Below are 20279 nucleotides of genomic sequence, written 5' to 3'. Positions count from 1 at the left end.
GACTCTTGTTCTCCATTTCTCTGTGGTTCATTCACCCTCTTTTGAGATAAAGAACAAAGTTGGCCTTTCTTCCTTGTGATGGCCCCTCATATCCCTGAGGGCACCTGTCATACCCTCCCCCACCCCCTTGTCTTCTTTCCCCAAGACTTCACATCCCCATCTCTTTAATTTGTCCTCCTGTAGAATGGGCCCAAGACCCTTCTTCATCTTCCTTACCTACCCGAGGGAGCTGTCCAAGAATCCTTCCAAATTTGTGGTGCCCAGAACCGAACGCAGGACTTTAGATGGGACCTGACCAGGGCACAGGACAGAAAAGCTGTGCCTTCCCTGGGTCTGGAAGTTCCACTTTTCTCCATTTTATGCATGTTTTTTTTTCATTGTTTTCATTTCCCTACTATTCTCATGCAAATTGCCATCTGTTATAATGAAGAATGAGATAGAAGAAAAACCAGTCCATTAGAACTGACCAGTGACCAGTGACCAACTGGCCAAATCTATGAAGTTTCTCCTACCTAACACCCCCAGCCTCTGTCTTAAAGGGAGAGAGCCTCATTCTTATGTCTCTTCCCTGGGGCTACTCTTGGTCCCATTTTTCAGCATTCCACTTTGGCTTTGTCAGTCATTAATATTTTCATTGTCATTAAACAAAATTAATTGTAGGGACAAAGTATTGACCTAAAAGACGGGAACTAAAAAATATCAATACTAAAGAAAGAAATGGAGGAAAATACAATCCTGATAATTATTTTATGTGCAAAAATGTGGCATTTTAAAAGTTTGAGATATATAATTTCTGGATAATTTAATTATTTTATGAATAATGCCAGCATTAATAATAAAAGGAGGTTAGTGACCCTCTCACATGCCAAAGATAATTAGGGTGGTGTGATCATAGTTCATATGCCCTTTGGAAGAGGAGTGTCTTATATTATTCATGCACTTGCTTTAAAATATAGGTCCCTTTGGTATATCATGAATTCTGCTTTATTACGTAAAGGATTATGTTTAATTTCTAAAAGTGTCGTCATTGTGAATAGATGGTTTGTGTAAATGAAAATGCATTGGTGGGGATTCAATAGCTAAAGTGATGAATGGAGGGGGCAGTATATTTCCCCACAATGTCATTAATTCCTAGGATCTTGACAGTATATGAGTATAACTACATTCTAGCAGTTAGTTCTTCTCTGGAAACCTAGACCTGCAGGTGTGAGAGCACAATATAGTGAATGAACGAGTTCAGAGAATGAGCAAGGTGTTTACACTCCCACTTGAGAAATATGAGGTCCTCCACTATAGGTAGGATACCCTATGCACCTATTATACTGATAAAACACAATAGAGAAATCTGTTGTCTTTCCATGACTGTATCCTGGACATAACAGACAATGTTTCAAGACTTAAAAACATGGGTGACAGTTAACCATTCATAAATGATACTTCCAGAAGGATGTTAAAAAGTATGGTCCATGATTATGGAAATCTTGGTCAAGAAACAAGACCATAGGAACACAGGTTGTATTGTCATTACTGTCAACTGTTGAAATCAATGGATGTAGAAGAGAAAAAATGACTTGGGAAGTCAACATTTGGCTAAGAAAATGATACCTGAAAAACAGGATTTGGATTCCTGGACCATGCCTTAAAATATAGAGATAACAGATTATTTTCTAGGAAAAAATATTGTTTAGAGATGGGGTTCACTTAAAAAGTCTAGTATAAATACATTTGCAACTCTAATCAAAATGACTTAAAAAAGAATAAGAGGGAGAGAGAGATGACTACCTATGTATATTCTCCAATTTAGGTAACCTAGGGAGTGATGACATGAAGGAAAGATAGTTGAGATACCCAGAAATTTACAGGAGAAAAATCCAAGAAGGGAGCCAGCAATAAAATCCATGGCCTCAAATGTCTCTAACCAAAAGCTCAAAGTTTAGACAATAGGTAAGATTTGGAGAATCTAACCCAAGGTGACCCATTTGACCTCATAGGCATTATGGAGAATTGGTAAAATGAAAGCCATGCCTGCTCTATATATTGGGTATAATTTATTGAAAATAAGCAAGATAGGTAAAAGGAGTTAAGAGCAGAGTAGTTTTGTATATTAATGTTGTATAATATGTATTGTACCTCAGTGCACAGTGTATAGTATACGGTGTATAAGAATATGCAGTAAAAAGGTAAGGTCTTGAGAAATTTCATGAAAAGAAGGAAAAAAAATGGAATTATTCAGGTGAAAGTCAAAGGAGGAAGAAATAGAAGATATTTGCTACAAATCACTTGGATAGAAAGAGGAAACAGATGAAGGTGGGAAATGGATACAAGTTTGGCACATAAACGTGCTGTGGTGGTAATGCATAAATGGATGAAGTATTAAGTGCTTTCTGTGTGCCAGGCACTGTTCTGGGGATACCGGTGGAACAGTCAGACAGTCCCTGCCATCAAAGGGCTCCAATTCTAATGGTGGAGACAGCTCAGGGAAGGTTTCAGCTGCAAGTCAGAGGGCAGGTCTCAGGGGGCAGCAGCAAAGCAAATGATCAGGTTTCTTCTATCATGACATTTCCACTAATAAAATCACACCCCTTTCTGATGCTGAACCATTGCACAGTACCAGAGACGGCAGTGGCAGAAGTCTCCTGGATTTTCAATAGCTGTGACTGTAGCACCTTCAGGCTGTGTCTCCATAGGGGCTGCTTCCAGGATGATGGCTGAGAACACTAGACTGGAAGTTCTATCATTCCCAAGGCTCTTGGGCTCAGATTCCTACGCTGTTTCCCTCAGTGTCTGAGGGGAGGTGGTGGTCAAGGTGAAGGGGGTCATCTGACTTAGCTTGGCACAAATGATGAGAAGAATACTAGTTTTCTCTGCTAGAAGCAGAGCAGCTAGTTACCCCTTGACTTGCCTTAGTGATGATTTCATCCTTCAAAGGTCTAGGAGCCAACAAAGGAAATTCTGTTCCAGATCTGATTCTCACTAACTGGAAGGAGCTCACTGCCTATGTTGAATCCCAGTCACCTGCCCAAGATGAACCACATCCTTGAGTACTGAAAAGGTTGGCAAATATCATTACTGGGTCATTGGCAGTGATGTTCAAAAGGTCCTTGAAAATGGGGAGTATTAACACATGGAGAAGGGCAAATATCCTGATTAAAGAAATATAAAATGAAGAGAAACTGCAAACTGTAGGACCATGAACTTGACTTTGAATCCTCAGCAAATTCTGGAATGGATCAACAAGAGACACTCAGAGAAGAAAGCCAGCATAGCTTTATCAAGATCAGATTATGCTAGACCAACCTCATTCCTGTTTTGACAATACAATTAAAGTAGTAGGTGAGAGAAATGCTGGCATTGAGTTTACCTAGATTTTAGCAAAACATTTGATAAAAATGTCTTGTACTTTTTTGTGGAGAAGATGGAGAGATACGGACTATGCCATTATGCCATTTGGATGTCTGTACACAAAGTGTAGCTAGCTGTTAATGATTCGGTACCATTGTGACAGGAGGTCTCCAGTGGAGTGCTTCAGGAATCTGTGCTTGGTGCTGGATTGTTTAATATTGTTATCAGTGACTTGGAAAAAGGTGTCAGTGACCTGCTCATCTCAGTGGCAGATGATACCAAGCCGGGAGGGATGACAGGGTCAGAATACAAGTGTCTTGGTGGGCCAAAGGGTTAAATGTAAAATCTTTTACTTAGACAGGAAAAATGTCACTGAGTGCTTACTAAGTGCAAAGGAAGCATGATTATGCAGCATTTCTAGAAGAGATCTGGAGGTTTTAGTGGACCTCAAGCTCAGTAGAAGTCAGCCATGTGATGCAGAACTCCCAAAAGCCAATAGAATCTTGAGTTGCATAAAGAGAGAAGAGGAGGAGTTTGCTAGAATAGGGAGGTGATGTCCTACTGCAGGTCATCTGCTTTTATCACACCCCATCTGAGCATTGTGTTCAATTCTGGGGCTCAGGGTTTAAGAAGGACATGGATAAGCTGTTGTTGTTTGGTCCTTTGTTTTCGAAGAGGATGGACGATGGGTTATGTCTTGATTTGCACAAGTTAAATTTAAGTGAGGCAGAGTTGCACAGAGTCATCAACCTTACTCTCTTCCTGAGTTATCAAAGTTCAGAGGGAAGACAGAAGTCAAGGTGACTGGTGATGGCTCAGGATGCAGTGGACGACCATCAATGCCTGGCCACACTCTAAGCACTACACAGCTTTAGCTGCCTTCCTGGGCATTGGAACAAATTGTCCTCGTCTACCCATTCCACTGGAGGAAGTCTTCACTTGCTTAGAATAGACATCCCTCTAAGTCACCAATGAGTTTGAGGCTTGCCGGTTATCCTAAATCTGGTTTATCCCATCTATTGAGATGGTTCTTGGAGCCACAGGTGAGAGTTGGGTGAATCAGGTGGACACCAAAGGTGGATTAGCAGCCCTGAAAGGGATCATCAGTCCCTCGAACTAGAAGTGATAGGTCTACTGAACATTCCATACATCCCATGGATAAGCTAGAGAGTATCCAGAGGAGGACAGTCAAGGGCCTTGGGGCTAAATCATAGGAAAATGAGTTCAAAAAACTGGAGAAGCAAAAACTCAGATCCCCTTCACTCCAGGTCTTTGAGCAAAAGAGCAGATGAAGGGACTTTAAATAGGATTCCTGTTTTGGCATCAGTTTGAATAGACCACTGAGGTTCCTTCAAATTCTGAGAGTCTGTGTGAATCAGTGAGGGAAGTGAGGACATTGTAGTCAGATGAGCCATGAGCACTGATGTTGAAATCCACAAGGGTGACAGCAGGAGCAGGATGGAGAAATAAAATGTCCATTTCTAAGATTATCAAAAATCCTGGGAAAGATATAACGGATTTCTTGTAGGGAGAGCTTGATGGGAACATTTGGAGTGGCCAGTATTTCAGGAGGAGATTTCCTGTGCTTGGAGATTGGCTTGGTTGTAGAACAAAGCAGACCCCTTCAGGGTAAGTTCAGCACTTCAGATCTCCTCACCAGGATGCTAACTCCAACCTTGACTGACTCCACTACCCTCAGACTGGAGGCTGGAGTCCCAGTCTCTCCCCAGTTCCTTCCTTAATAGAGGGCAGACATTTGACTCAGTTCACTCACTTTGCATCTGCTGTTCCATGTGGTTTCAACTTCACAGAATAAAATGATTCTGCAAGAGGTATCCCCTGGCATCCCCTCCCCCTTACTCCCCCATTTTCCCTCGTCCACTTTTCTACCTCCCTTTGTGTTTTATCCTTCTGGTTAGATTGTAAGCTTCCTAAGGGCAGGGACTGTCCTAATTGTATCCCTAGTCCATAGCATGGTGTCTGGCACATAATAGGTGCTTCATATATGTGAATTGGATTATGTCAAAGGAGAGTGCAAAGAGACTGGAGGATCAGTGTTGACAGTTGTATGGAGATGTAGAGAGAAGGCTGACCACACATACTCCCTGAGCTTGTGCTAATGAGAGAGTGGGATAGCCAGGTTAGGGTCCATTGTTAGTGGTGAGAGATGAGACAAATATTCAGGGCAAATAACAGTCATCCTCACCACCCCCACTATACCGTAGGCCTAGGCCCCATGGATTGTAAGTTTGATCAAGAAGAGTGTCAGAGTAACAGAAGGGAAGGTGGGAGAAGCAGGTGTCTTTTACTGTGTATTAGGACTTCACCTACTGTCCTCTGTTTCCCACCCAAGATGTGTTCTTGTCACAGCCCTGCCTGCAGTTCACTCACTTTGTGTCCCTGGACTTGAGGGGCAGCCCTCTAAAGAGGCAGGCCCAGAGACACCCCACACCCATCCAAGCATCCTGTGCTGAGGAACAGCTCAGGCCTGGTCTCCTCCTGTGGTTCCAATTTCTTGTTGATTAATGTTTCAGTGGGCTGGGGGGCAGAGGGAGATAATGGGTGATTTCCCATGTGCTGCATTTTTTGGGATGTACGGGTTCAGGGAAGACTAGTACCTTTGTTATGAGGACTGTCAAGCCCTTTCCAGGGCTGCTTTCCACCTTTGTTGTCCACCTGATCCACCTGATCACCTGTGACTTGAAGAAGCTTTAGCACATGCAGTGGCCACAGCCATGTAAACCACTTCAGCAGATAAGCTTAACCAGGTTGAGAGTAACTGAGGGGTCTCAAACCCTTTGGTGAGTTAGGGAAATGTCTACCCCAAGCATGTGAAGATGTCACCTAATGCAATGAGTAGATGAGAACAATTTGTTCCAGTGGCCATGAAGGTGGCTGAAGCAGGCACTATGGAGTGCTTAGAGTTTGGTTAAACATTAAAGATGCCAAAGTCATCCACAGAATCCCAAGCTATCACCAGTCATCTTGACTTCATCTTGCCCCTGGTCTGTTATGACTTTGAAAGAGAAAGTGGGAACAGTGATTTCATTCAACTATGCCGCACTTAAATCCAATTTATATACAAATCAAAAGACATCACCCATGCCATTTCACCACTTTTACCTATCTCAAAGACCTGTGGGAACAGGGAAATGACAAAGCAGCAGGTGTGAGTACACTAGGAGCTGTAGTCAAAACCCTGCACACAGGTGGCCCAGGCCATAGGATCATCTTCAGTCACTGGACTGAAGGAACAGTGGGGTTCAGCAGCTCCCAGAGTGTCTGAGCCCCCTTTAAGGACTGTACTGCTTATGTTATGAAGAAACGGCTAAGAAAAAATGCCCTAAAAATTTTCTTCATGATCTGCTTACTGAGAGAGGAAGGGATCCCACCCTACAGTCAAAACACCTACAAAAAATGTACAAAGATTTCTGCAAAGATGATTCCACTCACCATCAGTCCATGGAATATGTGCACGCTTATGGACAACATGAAATCCAGTAGAACTGAAAGGCAAACAGTTCTCATTGTGAGAGAACTCAGCAGCTATCACATCCAAAAGCAGCCCTGAGTGAAACAAGGCTGGCAAGTGAAGACCAGCTTACTGGAGTTGAAGCTGGATACGTGGTTTTCTGGAGTGGCCACAGAAAAGGGGAGTGCCATGAAGCTGGCATAGGTTTTGTAATGAAAACCAATCTAGTCAGCAAGGTCGTATGATTAATAAAAGGTGTGAATCACAGGCTCATGACAATGTGATTGCCACTTGCAGGAAAACACCACACCACCATCATCAGTGACTAGGCACCCACCGTGAGAAAACCTGATGAGGTCAAAGAAAAATTTTGTTAAGACCTGGAGACCCTTGTCATTAATGTGCCAAAAGAGGACAAGCTTATAGTTCCGGTGACTTTAACACCACAGTAAGCTCAGACATGGCAGAGAGTCCTTAGGAGGAATGGAGGTGGAAACAGCAACAGCAATGGGCACTTACTACTGAAGACTTGTGCAGCTCATGACCTTGTCATGAATGTCTCTTCCATTTAATTAAAGGCAATAAAACTTCGTGGATGCACTTTTGCAGCAAACATTGCCATTTAATAGACTATGTCATCGTAAGGAGAAGAGACAGAATGTGAGAGTGACAAAGGCAATGTGTGGTGCAGAGTGTTGGACTGATCATAGAGTTACTCTCTGCACATTCAACAAAACTGGCAGCCTAAAGGCGAGATGACTACCAGAACACTTAATGTCAACAGACTAAAGCACTTCTCCAAGTGTGAACAGTTTGTCGCTAACTTGGAGGGAAAGTTGAGCCAACACAAAGTCAGCAACAGTGGAGCAGAAAAAGAGTGGGCAACTTTCTGAGATTGGTGTACAGCACTGCATTTATTCATGTGGTTCAGAACACTTGCAAACATCAAGAATGGTTGATGAAAATGAAGGGGAAATTCAGAACCTGCTAGTTTACCAGCAGGATAGTTCATCCATCTCTAAGAAGGCAGCATTTAATTCCATCAAAAGTAAAGTACAAGTGAAGCTTAGAGAGATGCAGGATCCTTGGCTCAGTAAGAAGGCAGGTGAAATTCAGTTTTATACTGGCAGTAACAACCCAAAGTGCTTTTATGATTCCCTGAAAGCTATTGGACCAAAAACCTATGGTGCATCACAACTACTCAGTGCTAATGGAGCCACATTGATTAGTGATAAGGACACGATCCTGGAGAAATGGACTGAGGACTTCCATAGTATTCTCAACACATGATCATCAGTCAGGTTGAAGCAAATCCCTCTCTAGCCAAGGTTCCAACTGAAGAAGAGGTTTTGAGTGTCATTAAGCTCCTCTAGTGTGGTGAATCACCTGGTGCTGATTCTATTCAAGCTGAGATTTACAAGGTAGGGGGTCCATTGCTCATACAAAAACTGACTGAAATGTTCTAGGTTATATGGCAAAAAGAGGTGAGGGATGCCTCCGTTGTTGATCTCTGTAAAGTTAAAGGAAATAGATTGTCCAGTGACCTTCATAGAGGGGTCTCTCAGTCATTGCTGAAAAGGTTTCTTGCTATTGAAAAAGCTATTCTTGCTAATAGGTTAATCCTTCCACAGTAAGATGGCCATCTACCTGAGAGCCATTGGGCAGAAAGGGCCTAAGAGCACTCAATATGGTGTCCATTATGATCATGCAGCAGTTAGGTTGTTTTTTTGTGCTTTCCAGCTGCATTGTTGTGGTCGTTGTATGGGGCAGCTAGGTGGTGCAGTGGATAGAGCACTGGTCCTGGAGTCAGGAAGACCTGAACTCCAGTCTGACTTCAGACACCTAATGGCTGTGTGACCCTGGGCAAGTCACTTAACCCTGTTTGCCCTAGTTTCTTCATCTATAAATGAGCTGGGGAGGGAGATGGCTAACTACTCCAGTCTCTTTCCCAAGAAAATCCCAAAGGGGCTATGAAGAGTCAGATGTGACTGAAATGACTGAACAGCAACAGAAGTTACCATGTGCATTATTTTCCTGGCTCCTCCATATGGGCCACTTTAAGCACAAGCTGTACTTTTGTTAGACCCCTGATTGTGTATTACAGTTGTTTCTGTGTTTGGCGTGCCTCTGTACCCTCAAGTATATGCTGCTTGGAAGCAAGGGCTGTGTTTTCTTTAATGTTGTATTTCATTCCACTCCTAAAATAGTGTATAGGTTTTTGGTAAATATTTGTTCAAATAAATGGGGAGAATTTTATTCTGGTCCCACATAGTACAAAGGGAATAGTATCCCATGAGTCACAGCAGGGTCCTCTTTTTGAATGGAGAAGAAGAGTCATATTATAGTATACCACTTGGGGCATACTGGTTTTTAAAAAAAAATTTTAAAAAAACAAATCTTCCCAGAACAGGGTGATGAGTAAGGAAGAATGATTACTTCAGTACAGCTGGTGAGGAATTAATGCATTTAGAATGATTGCTGATGTTAACATTGTGTACCTAACTAGAAGACAGAAGCCAATGGTTTTGATTGATTGATCTGTTTCTTCAAGAGTAAAGGGCATGATTTGCTAGGACACCACTTTGGGAGATGATTTTTCCAGATTAAATTGAACAATAAAGAACCGTTTCTATTACTTTGAGTCAAGAACGAAATGAGACATATGGTATTTGTAGGGACTCAATAAATATCTGCCATGAAATGCTTAAAACTCACTTCTGTAAGAAGCTATCCCCAAATTTCCTCCTATCAACTCCATATCTCCCCCAAAGAACTATGAAAAGGTCCTTGGGTAAGAAGAGATGTGTTTGATGTTTCAGGAATCTGTGACATTTAAGGATGTGTCTGTGGACTTCACCTGGGAGGAGTGGAGCCACCTGGTCCCTGCTCAGAGGGCCCTGTACAGGGAGGTGATGCTGGAGACCTTTGAGAATCTTGTTTCCCTGGGTAAGGACACCCTTTTCTCCCTTGAGCTGGGCTCTGATCACTGGAATGTCTCTGCTTCTCACTTGGCAAACACCAGCAAGTGATACATGAGCTCTTGTGAGCTGGAGATTTTTCTGCAGCACTGGGGTCCAGCACATTTACTGGGGGAAGGTCCTGCAAGCCATGTTTCTGCTCTCAGTTCCCCAGGGGAAGAACTTGGCTTTTTATGGGTGGGCATGCTCCTCCTTTGTAATAATTGGCCTTGAAGCTCCAGCTTCCCAACTCTTTGTCTCCCCTGGTCAAAAGTTCTTGCTCAGTCTCAGGGCCCGTGAGGCCTGAAAAAATGAGAAGATCCTCTCTTCTTGGCAGTTGGGGGCTCAGTGGTCTCTCTGAGTCCCAATCAAGTCTGGGTTTCATCCCCTAAGAGGGGTTGAGGCCTGACCTCTGGGCCTTCTCAGCATGGTCCTTTCCCTGGAGAGAAAAGGACCAAGATAAAATTCTGAGACAGTTTTCTGTCCCCAAGACTTCACTTCTCTCTCCATGATCAGGGCTTCCAGTTTTGAAACCAGATGTGATCTCCCGATTGGAGAGAGGAGAAGCTCCATGGATGCTCAAAGGAGAGGTCCCGAGAGACCCAGGTGAGTGAGTGAAAAGTGGATGGGTGTGTGGAATCATGGACCGTTTCAGCTGGACCATTAGGCAGCCTTGTTTTTTTTCTTGTCTTCCACGTAGGGCATTAATGTTTGCAAAATGATTTGCATTTAATTATTTGAGCAGGTAGGCATTACAGGTCTTTTTTCCTTTGAAATACATACACATATATATATATATATATATGTATATATAAATGTCTCTCTATAAATATCTTTAACTACAAATGCAATGTATTTTGATAAAAGATTATGTGTGTGTGTGTGTGTGTGTGTGTGTGTGTGTGTGTGTGTGTGTGTGTGCGTGCGCTTGGAGCCAGTCTCGAAACCAAGATGTGGCTTCCCTTCTTGCCTTCCATGCCTCCTGCTGAGTGTGTGATCCTGGCTGGGGCTCCTCACCTCTCAGTGCTCCTCTGAGACCTGCCACAGTAAAGGGACTTCCTTATTCAGAAGCTTCCTGGACTGATGGTCCAGCCCTCCTGCCATAAGTGTTCTTTATTAGGAGCTTGACTATGATCAGCAAATGGGACAAAGAGATGTGGGTGGGAAGCTGGACTCATCTTGCTTTTCAGATTGGCACCAGTTTTCCGTGGCTGCACCAACATTGTCCCTCTTGCCTGGGCCCTTCTCTATCCCTTCACGTATTTTATTGAGGTTCCTTCTGTTCTTTTTTCATTCTCATTGATGTTGTTACCCCATCCCTCTGTCTCCTACCCACTGACCCTTTGAAATATGCCACAGGCAGTTTTACTTCAAGGGTTCTGGGCCCGTGGGGAGGGGCAAATCAGGTTTTAATATTAGGTGTTATCTGAGAGGTTTGGACCACAATGACTTGGGGGTCAATTCCATAATAATTATGGCTAAATAACATTTATTGATTGTCAGTCATATCCCAGATTCTATGTTGTATCATGAGTTCTTCACAATGACCCTGTGATGTAGGTGCTGTTAGTCTCCCTTTTTTACAGATGAGGAAACTGAGGCAAATGGATTAAGTGACTTGCCTCTGATTGCACAACTGGGGAGTGTCCAAGGCCAGATTTTAACTCAGGTCTCCCTGACTGCAGGCCCCACACTCTGTGCCCTGTGGCATCCGCAGCTGCCACCCTTTGATGTTTGAAGTGTGGAAGGCCTTGGGGGCCTTGGATGGCTGGATGGCCAGATCCAGTTTTCTGTGACTGGGGGCATCTGGTCAGATATGGAGAGCCCCCTCAGTGGGATAAGGAGAGAGGAGGGCCACTGATCCTGCAGGATTGGGCTGCAAGGTAGATATGAATGTAGACAGATGGCATATCCATCCCCTGTCTCTTACTCACAGTCTCAGAAAAGTGGGGTCCCTTATATAACAAGAATGAAAACAGAGGGACTCTGTATTTTCAACAGTTAAAGACAGAGGTGAATGCACTCTTGATTTTTAAAAATATTTCATTTTTTCCAATGACATGCAAAAAACAAATTTAAACACTGATTTTTAAAATTCTGAGTTCCAAATTTTCTTTCTTCCTCCTTCCCCTCCCCACTCCCAGAGACAGCAAGCAGTTTGATAGAGGTCATCTGTGTGTAGTCCTACAAAGCATTGTGCCCTTAATTCTTAAGGGCCAGTCCTTGCAGGGGGAGGGGCAGCTCATGAAGTGATGGCAGAAGTGGGGATTTGGGTGACAATGGATAGGCAAGTCTCATTAGAGACCACTCTAGTGAACTACAAGGAAACAGAAGTTAGAATGAGCATCAGAGCCTCTCCATTATGGTCAGTCAGCTTTAGGCTTGTCTTGTTTCCCCTGCCCACATCCTGATTTCCTCCCTAGAAGGGCTGGGATTGAGGGGGCTTTCACCACCCAGGATTGGGGAGGTTGCAGGCCATGATTAAACAACAGCCTCCTGAGTGATTAGGATGATGGTTAGTGAATCTGAGGCCTGTCCTACCCCCATCGCTTGGAGGGAGAGCCAGCCTTTCTTTGTAAAAACTGGCTTTACCAGCCTCAGAGCTTCCCCAGGCCTCGGGCCATCCTCCATGTAGATAGCACTCTGTGTGTGCTCCGTTTGTCCCAGATCCCTCCCTGTTTGTCTGGCTTCTCTTTGCTGCTTGCTCACTGTGGCTTTGCTTGGTCCTGCCCTTGGTGTTGGATTGTTGGATGTTACCTTCATTTTGTGGGGTCTCGTGACCATCCTGGTTGTGCTCCCTCTGCTCCCTCCTCTGCACATCTTCTTCCTCTTTGAGCTTTCTCTTGAGAGATTTGAGTCATCCCCAGAAAGGCCTACTGCTGTCAGCATTCACTGAGTCCTTTTACTTGTGGTGCCTCCTCAATGGCCCAGCCGGCCTGGGATGATGCAGCTGAAATGTCATTCAGAGATGTATGCGAGGTGGAGGCAAGGATGAATGACAAGATGGGTATAGTCACATAAGACGTGTCCTGGGTGTGAGAGCGCAGGAGGAGTTAGAACTTGTGAGGAAAGCTGGAGATCACAAAGGATGGCCTTGGTGTTCTTTTTAAGCTACATTGGGGTGAACAGGACAATCCCAGAAGCTGTCGGCCTTCTTCTGTTTGGGGTGGATGGGACAGTGATAGCAGTGATGGAGAGAAGGAAAAGCTTTTCTCCTCTTCTTTCTATTATTTTTTCTTTGCCAGAGAGAATGTTGGTTATGCTGGAAAGGAGAGAATAAATATGGCTAATAGGGAGTTGAGGCCCCAAGTAGGTAAGGGCAGAGAGAGCACCTGGATTGCCTTAAGGACTGTCCATCCCAGAGCAGGGAAAGCAGGGGCAGATCGATGTGAGGTACTCTGGAACTGGGGATGGTTGTCCCCGTTCATCAAAGATGAAAGAAAATAAAGCACACAAACTCTGTGTCTGAGTTTCTCTTTCGTTCCTGGAAAAATCCTTGGACATAAAATAAGGATGTCCATTATCATCACTATTATTCAGTATGGTACTAGAAATGTTAGCTGTAGCAATAAAAGAAGAAAAAGAAAGTGAAGGAATTAGAATAGGCAAAGAAGAAATTAAGTTATTACTCTTTGAAGATGATATGATGATATGCTTAGAGAATCCCAGATAATCAAGTAAAAAAGTACTTGAAATAATAAACAAAGTTTTGGCAAAGTTGCAGGTTACAAAATAAACCCGCACAAATCTTCTGCATTTCTATGTATTACTAACAAAGCCCAACAGCAAGAGATAGAAAAAGAAATCCCATTTAAAGCCAGGGTAGACGCTATAAAATATGTGGGAGTCTACTTGCCAAACAAACCTAGGGACTATATGAACACAATTACGAAACACTTTTTGCACAAAGTCAGATCTAAGTAAGTGGAAAAACATCAGTTGCTCGTGGGTTGGCCAAGCCAATATAATAAAACGACAATTCTACTTAAATTTATTTACTTATTCAGTGTCATACCAATCAATCTATCAGCTAATTATTTTCTAGAGTTAGAAAAAATAACATCAGAATTCATCTGGAAGAACAAAAGGTCCAGAATATCAAGGGGACTAATGAAAAGAAATACTAGGGAAGGTGACCTAGCTCTACTAGATCTCAAATTGTATTATAAAACAGCAATTTTCAAAACCAATTGGTACTGGCTAAGAAATAGAGGGGTAGACCAGTGGAATAGATTAGGTACTCAAGACACAGTAGTCAATGAATGTAGCAGTCTACTGTTTGATAAACTCAAGGACCCCAGGTTCTGGGATAAGAACTCACTGTTTGACAAAAATTCCTGGGAAAACTGGGTAACAGTGTGGCATAGACCAATGCCTGACATTGTACACAAGAATAAAGTCCAAATGGGTACATGATCTAGGTATAAAGATTGATACTATAAACAAATTAGTGGAGCAAGGAATAGTATATTTATCAGATTTATGGAGAATGGAAAAATTTTTGACTAAACAAGACATGGAAAACATTATGAAGTGCAAAATGGATAATTTTGATTACATTAAATTAAAAAGTTTTTGCACAACCAAACCCAATGCAACCAAGATTAAGAGGGAAACAGAAAACTGGGAAAAAATTTTTGCAACTAGTGTCTGTGATAAAGGCCTCATTTCTAAAATATATAGAGAATTGAGTCAAATGGACAAGAATACAAGTTGTTCCCCAATTGATAAATCGTCAAAGGATATGAACAGGCAGTTTTCAGAGGATGAAATTAAAGCTATCTATAATCATATGAAAAAATGTTCTAAATCACTACTGATTAGAAAGATGCAAATCAAAACAACTCTGAGGTACTGCATCATACCTATCAGATTGGCTAACATGACAAAACAGAAAGATGATAAATGTTGGAGAAGATGTGGGAGAGTTGGAACACTAATTCACTGCTGGTGGAGCTGTGAGCTGATCCATCCATTCTGGACAACAATTTGGAACTATGCCCAAAGGGCTACAAAAATGTGCATACTCTTCAACCCAGCAATACTGCTTCTAGGACTGTATCCCCAAGAGATGATAAAATTGGAAAAGGGTCCCACATGTGCAAAAATATTTATAGCAGCTGTCTTTGTGGTGGTCAAAAACTGGAAATCAAGGGGATGCCTATCAATTGGGGAATGATGGAATAAATTGTGGTATATGAATGTAATGGAATGCTATTGTGCTATTAGAAACGATGAACAGGAAAACTTCAGAGAGGCCTGAAAAGACATATGAACTGATGCTGAGTGAAAGGAGCAGAACCAAGAGAACTCTGTACACAACAACAACCACAGTGTGCGAGGAATTTTTCTGGTAGACTTAGCACTTCATTGCAATGCAATCCAATTCCCAATGGACTCTTGAGGCAAAATGCCTTCCACATCCAGAGGAAGAACTATGGAATTCGATCGCAGAATGAAGCAGACCATTTTGTTTTATGTTACGTTTCCATTTGTTTTATGATTTCTTCCATTTATTTTAATTCTTCTATGCAACATGACTAAGGTGAAAATGTATTTAATAGGAATGTACGTGTAGAACCTATATAAACTTGTATACTGTCTCAGGGAGGGAGTGGGCAGGTAGCAGCGAAGGAGGGGGAAGGAAGGGAAAGAAACCTAAGATATACAGAAGTGATTGTAGAACACTAAAAACAAATAGAAGAATTTTTTTAAAAAATCCTTAGACATATTATTAAAGAGTTGGTGACTAAAAATCCATAAAAGAAAGGAGTGATCCCCAAGAGCCAGTGTTCTTTCATCAAGAACAGGCCCCAGAATACACTGGTGGACTGGTTATATGGCTTTGCTGACCTGCTTTCTTTCTTCCTGTTTTACTTTTAACTGTTGTTCTAACAGGTTGCTCCTTGGGCAGGAGAGGTGGCAGGATGGACTCAGAAAAGAGATGATTTTAGGGAAAGATCAATAGATGTAAAAGGTCATGTTGGCCTAACCTTATTTCCCTTTTTGGCAGGGTTGCTCTCCTTATAGAATAGAGAAATGCTGTAAATATAATTCATCTTTGCCTTTTAGCAAAGCATTTGATAAAAGTCTTCCCTCTAATTCTTGTGAGAAAAATTGAGACATGATCTAGAATATGATTTCTTCAACTTTTTCTATCTGTGACCCCTTTTCTCTAGAGAAATTTTTACTTGACTCTGGGTATGTGGGTATTTAAATGGGTATACAAATCAAGCATTACTGATAATACATCATAGAGAAATTTATTTTAAAACAGTTCTTTGGTATACAAAGCATTTTATCATTTATTAAAAATGAAAGCAAGTTTGCACACTAAGGAGATGGATGTACTTGTTCTTTTGTACATAAAGAATTAAATCTTGGTGGAATATTTGATACTGCAGATGGAGAGCATCTTTAACATTTTTTAGAGTTGATTGGGATTTTGATTTTATAATCATTGTTGAGAATGCCACTTCGCATAAATACATAGTACAAAATGACTGAAGTATGTTTAGGGCCATTTCAGAAATTATTGGAACTTCTGTCCTAATCCCAAGCTGAAATTCATTTAATCACTTTTAGCCAAGTCAAGTTTTAAACCTGTTTCACTCAGCAAATCCTTTTTGAACTTTTAATAGCAGATGACTGATATTTTTAATTTCAATTTATGACCCCAACTTAATTTTTTAGAATCAAAATTGGAAGGGAAGTATTTCTGAAGCTGTGTCTCCAGGCACTTCAGATGATCAATTATAACTCTTACAATTAAATCTTTGGGAAAGTTATTTAAAATTACAAAATCATCTGTAGCTATAAATATTTCTGAAAAACCATTTTCCATCCTGTTCTTCTATATGTTAACCTTTTTAGTAAAACTTTTCATTTTATCTCTTAACATAAATGCCATATTTTTTTACTTGAAGTGACATGTTTAAGTAATTGAGTTTTTCAAAAGTATCTGAAAAGTAACATTTTTGAAACCATAAGAAAAAATTAACAAAAATGGATTTTGGCTCAGTTAAAAATGTAACAGCGTAATCTTTCAGTTTCAGTAATCTGTTTAAACTTACCCCTCTTGAGTCACCTTACCTGTGCATTGTAGTAGTAAGCTTTTGTAATAGGAGTCTGTGTCTTTCCAAAGGTTTGAAATCCAATGACTGTTAAGGGCATGGATTTTACAAAGTTAATGATTTTGATAGTATCATGGAGCACGGTGATATTTTTTTTTGGCTATGAGTGCCTCCCTGTGGGTCATGCAGTGAGTATATGTGATATGTTCATTGCTACCACCTTTAGCTTATGCTACAAATCCGATATTCTCACCCATCGTTAATCCAGCACCTTCTGCATAGACTCCAATGCTATTCGTCCACTGCAAACCTTCATTTGTGAAAAATTCATCTACTCTAAGATTTATATCTTCCCCTCTTGTGTGCCCTTCCAAAGGGCGACAAAACAATTATTCCTCATGTATGCTTCCTTAGTAAACATATCTTAACTAAAGGAACAACTGTGCCATGTTAGAAATATCAGTTGTTTCATCTAACTGAATTGCACACTTTGGTCTGCCCTTTATCCTGGTAATAAGCTGCTGGAATTGGTCATTACCAATTTTAAAAATTCTTTTGTAAACCATATCATTTGATAAAAGAATTTTATGAATTTCCTCCCCATACTTTTTCCCATGAATTATTTCTGACATTTTAATAGCAGCACATAACACAAGATCTTCTATCTCATAGAAATTTTTTTAGTTTTTGCAATTAAATAAGTTTTGTAAGATGCAAGTAAATGCTATTTGTTGACAGTAACAAATATCTCAAAGCATTGTTTCTCTTTATTTGAAGATTTTATAGTCATTCAGAGTATTCCTTCAGTTTACTGCAGTGCACTGCATGCTTGGTATTAAGATGTTGTTTTAGTTTGGCTGGTTTCATGCTCTCTGTGGCCAAAACTTCATTACAAATCAAGCAGAGAGGTTTTTCCACATGATCATCATCATTAGAAATAAACGTGTATTGCAAAAATAATTTGACATATTTTCTTTTTCTTGTCAAGTTAGGTATACTGCAACCTGGTAGTGAAGACTCTGCCACATTCTCATCAGTATTTTTAACTCTTCTGTCAAAATTGAGCCATTTACCTATAACTGAAAAAATATTTTTGTCCTAAAATATAAATAAATCTTGCTAAGAATTCCTCCAATACATACTAGCTTTAGCTTGTGAAATTACATTTGTCTGTGCTTAACTTAAACAATTGATGTTCACATTTATATACACATATAGCAGTGATGGTGGAGAAATATTACTAAAGGCCTTTTGTCTTTACTTGTTGCAGTGAAACACTTGTGTTTCTGTAAAAGAAGGAGATAGCAGCAGTTTTTAAAATCAAACATTCTAACCCAATACACTCCAGAGATATACTATTTTGATACCTACATGCTGAGGAATGATGATAGGAAAATATTAAAAGTCTTTATTTTCTGTAATGAAACAATTGCTTCTTTAAGAACAGAAAACTTTGTATGTGCAGTAAAAACACTCAATTCATAACGTACAGTAGTCTCAAATCTGAGCTGAAGTGTTTCTGGCAGTGTTTGTTGGCATTGTGTGGCGTGATGGCAGGTGCAGTGCAAAGTGAGCATGGATATTCAGAACCATAGCCATAATGAAGTCACACAATGCAACACAAGCAAGTGCTGCCAGAAAAAAAACGTTGGATTCACTGCATGCTTGATTTTGAATTCATTTTTGGTCATTGCACATTCAGAAACCTTTTACTGTTGCCAAATTTTTTGTGACCCCCACATTGTTAGGGGTCACACAGAAGTGCTGATCTCAAAGATAGTCTCATTAGGGGAACATGAAGAAGCCAGGAAGAGCTCACTGACTTGGAACGGCCAGCTCCCAAGAGGAGAAGGGCCCTCTCCAGTGGAATGGGCCCCAGGTCTGTGCTTGGCCCTCATAGTTGCTCATGGCCTCACAGATCTGGGCCTGGGAGGGCCCTTAGAGGTCATCCAGTCCAACCTCTTCATTCTATAGATGAGGAAACTGAGGCAGAGAGAGGTGTAGCTAGTAAATGTCTAGGGTAAGATTTGAGTTCAGGTTTTTTTGACCCCGACATCTCATTAATTATATGCTATAGCAAGGTGCTGTTCCCTACTGATGGCTAGAAGAACTTTAAAAAACTTTGTATTGGTAGCTTTTATTTTCACATCATCTTCATTTCCCAATCTATCTGTCCTCCACCCCCAACCCAGACCTCCATCCTTTATGACAAAAAGAAAAAGAAAAAAGAAAAGGATAAAAGCAGTTCCTAAATTCTAACCGATGCATCATATAAGTGCTTTCAGTGTCACTGAATATGATTCACTTAGGCCCCGGGCATAAGTGCTGTGTTCCTGCCTCCTCAGCTGTCTTTTGACAGTGTTCTTTCTTTATCACATTAGTCTTTATTCTTTATGGAAAAAACAGAATCTCAAATTTAGTGTAAAGTAATTTTCTTTTTCCTAACATAGACAACAGTGACTGTTGACTTTGTTTTTTCAGGTTCTTTTAATGAGGAAAGATGTGAAACCAAAGACATTCTCATGAGAATATCAGCCAAGCAAAGACTACAAAAGGTTGGTGTCTGGGGTGTCAATGTAGGAGGAACTGGACAATATTCTGCCAGTGTAGAGAAGGAAAAGGGAAACTGGGAGGGGGGCTGAACTCCCTTCACAGTAGCATGACCCATAAGATGAATGCCTCTGATTATAATACATTTGGAAGAAGTTCCTCTAGACAGAGTCCCCATGAGAGCACATCTCTATAAATTGTGCAGTTGAGGAAAACGTCACACAGTGATAAGAATTACTTAGAGGTAATAGAATGCCATATGCTGGGGCAGTAACGTAGCAATCCCTTCAGACACTGCTCAGAACTCAATTTCATACTTATATACTAGAGACCAGCTCTATGACCAAAATGAATGTGAGAAAGTCTTCAGTAAAAGAGCATCTATCCCTTCCTTACTAACATTAAGGTGGTGCAGTGGATGGAACTCTGGACCCTTGAGTTAAGAAGACTTTAGTTCAAATCCATCTTCATACACTTATTAGCTGTATGACTTTGGGCAAGTCATTTAACCTTTACCTCAGTTCCTTATCTGTAAAATGGGGATAATAATAGCATTTATGTCCCAAGGTTGTCATGAGGATAAAAGGAGATGATACTTGTAAAGAGTTTTGCAAACCTTAAAGTGCTATATAAATGCTGTTATTATTAGTGAATGTTTTTTAGAGAGAAACACTAAATGTGTTAGTGAATATAGAAAAGATCTTAGTCAACAGAGAAGGCTTGGTACCCATGAATTGAACTGGATTTGAATGAGGGAGGGCTGTGCAAAGTCACTAGGCTTACTTCTCCTCCAGAGCCAGCTGGGTCCAATGGTCAGATAGCAATCAGGATGACTGAAGATGGCCCACACGATGAATGTGAGATAGCCTTTATTGATGATTTTTG

At 41.1% G+C, this 20279-nt stretch overlaps 1 protein-coding gene across 3 annotated transcripts in view; it reads left to right on the top strand.

Moving 5' to 3' along the window:
• The window catches only part of LOC140508223 (uncharacterized), a 61197-nt gene that overhangs the window by 4618 nt on the left and 36300 nt on the right, over window positions 1-20279 (top strand). Inside the window, exons 2-5 of one of the 3 annotated variants that reach the window (XM_072616007.1) lie at window positions 1805-1944; window positions 9634-9760; window positions 10288-10377; window positions 19326-19399. In XM_072616007.1, coding sequence (XP_072472108.1) covers window positions 9727-9760; window positions 10288-10377; window positions 19326-19399 — 198 coding nt within the window. In that variant the 5' untranslated portion in view covers window positions 1805-1944; window positions 9634-9726. The remainder of the gene's footprint in view (window positions 1-1804; window positions 1945-9633; window positions 9761-10287; window positions 10378-19325; window positions 19400-20279) is intronic. The other 2 variants (XM_072616009.1, XM_072616008.1) reach the window with 2 other exon arrangements.

The sequence above is a fragment of the Notamacropus eugenii genome, chromosome 5 (genome assembly GCF_028372415.1).
Source record: "Notamacropus eugenii isolate mMacEug1 chromosome 5, mMacEug1.pri_v2, whole genome shotgun sequence".
In the NCBI taxonomy this organism is placed as follows: domain Eukaryota; kingdom Metazoa; phylum Chordata; class Mammalia; order Diprotodontia; family Macropodidae; genus Notamacropus; species Notamacropus eugenii.
Note: the sequence above shows the minus strand (reverse complement) of the source record. Positions and strands in the feature narration are given on the sequence as shown.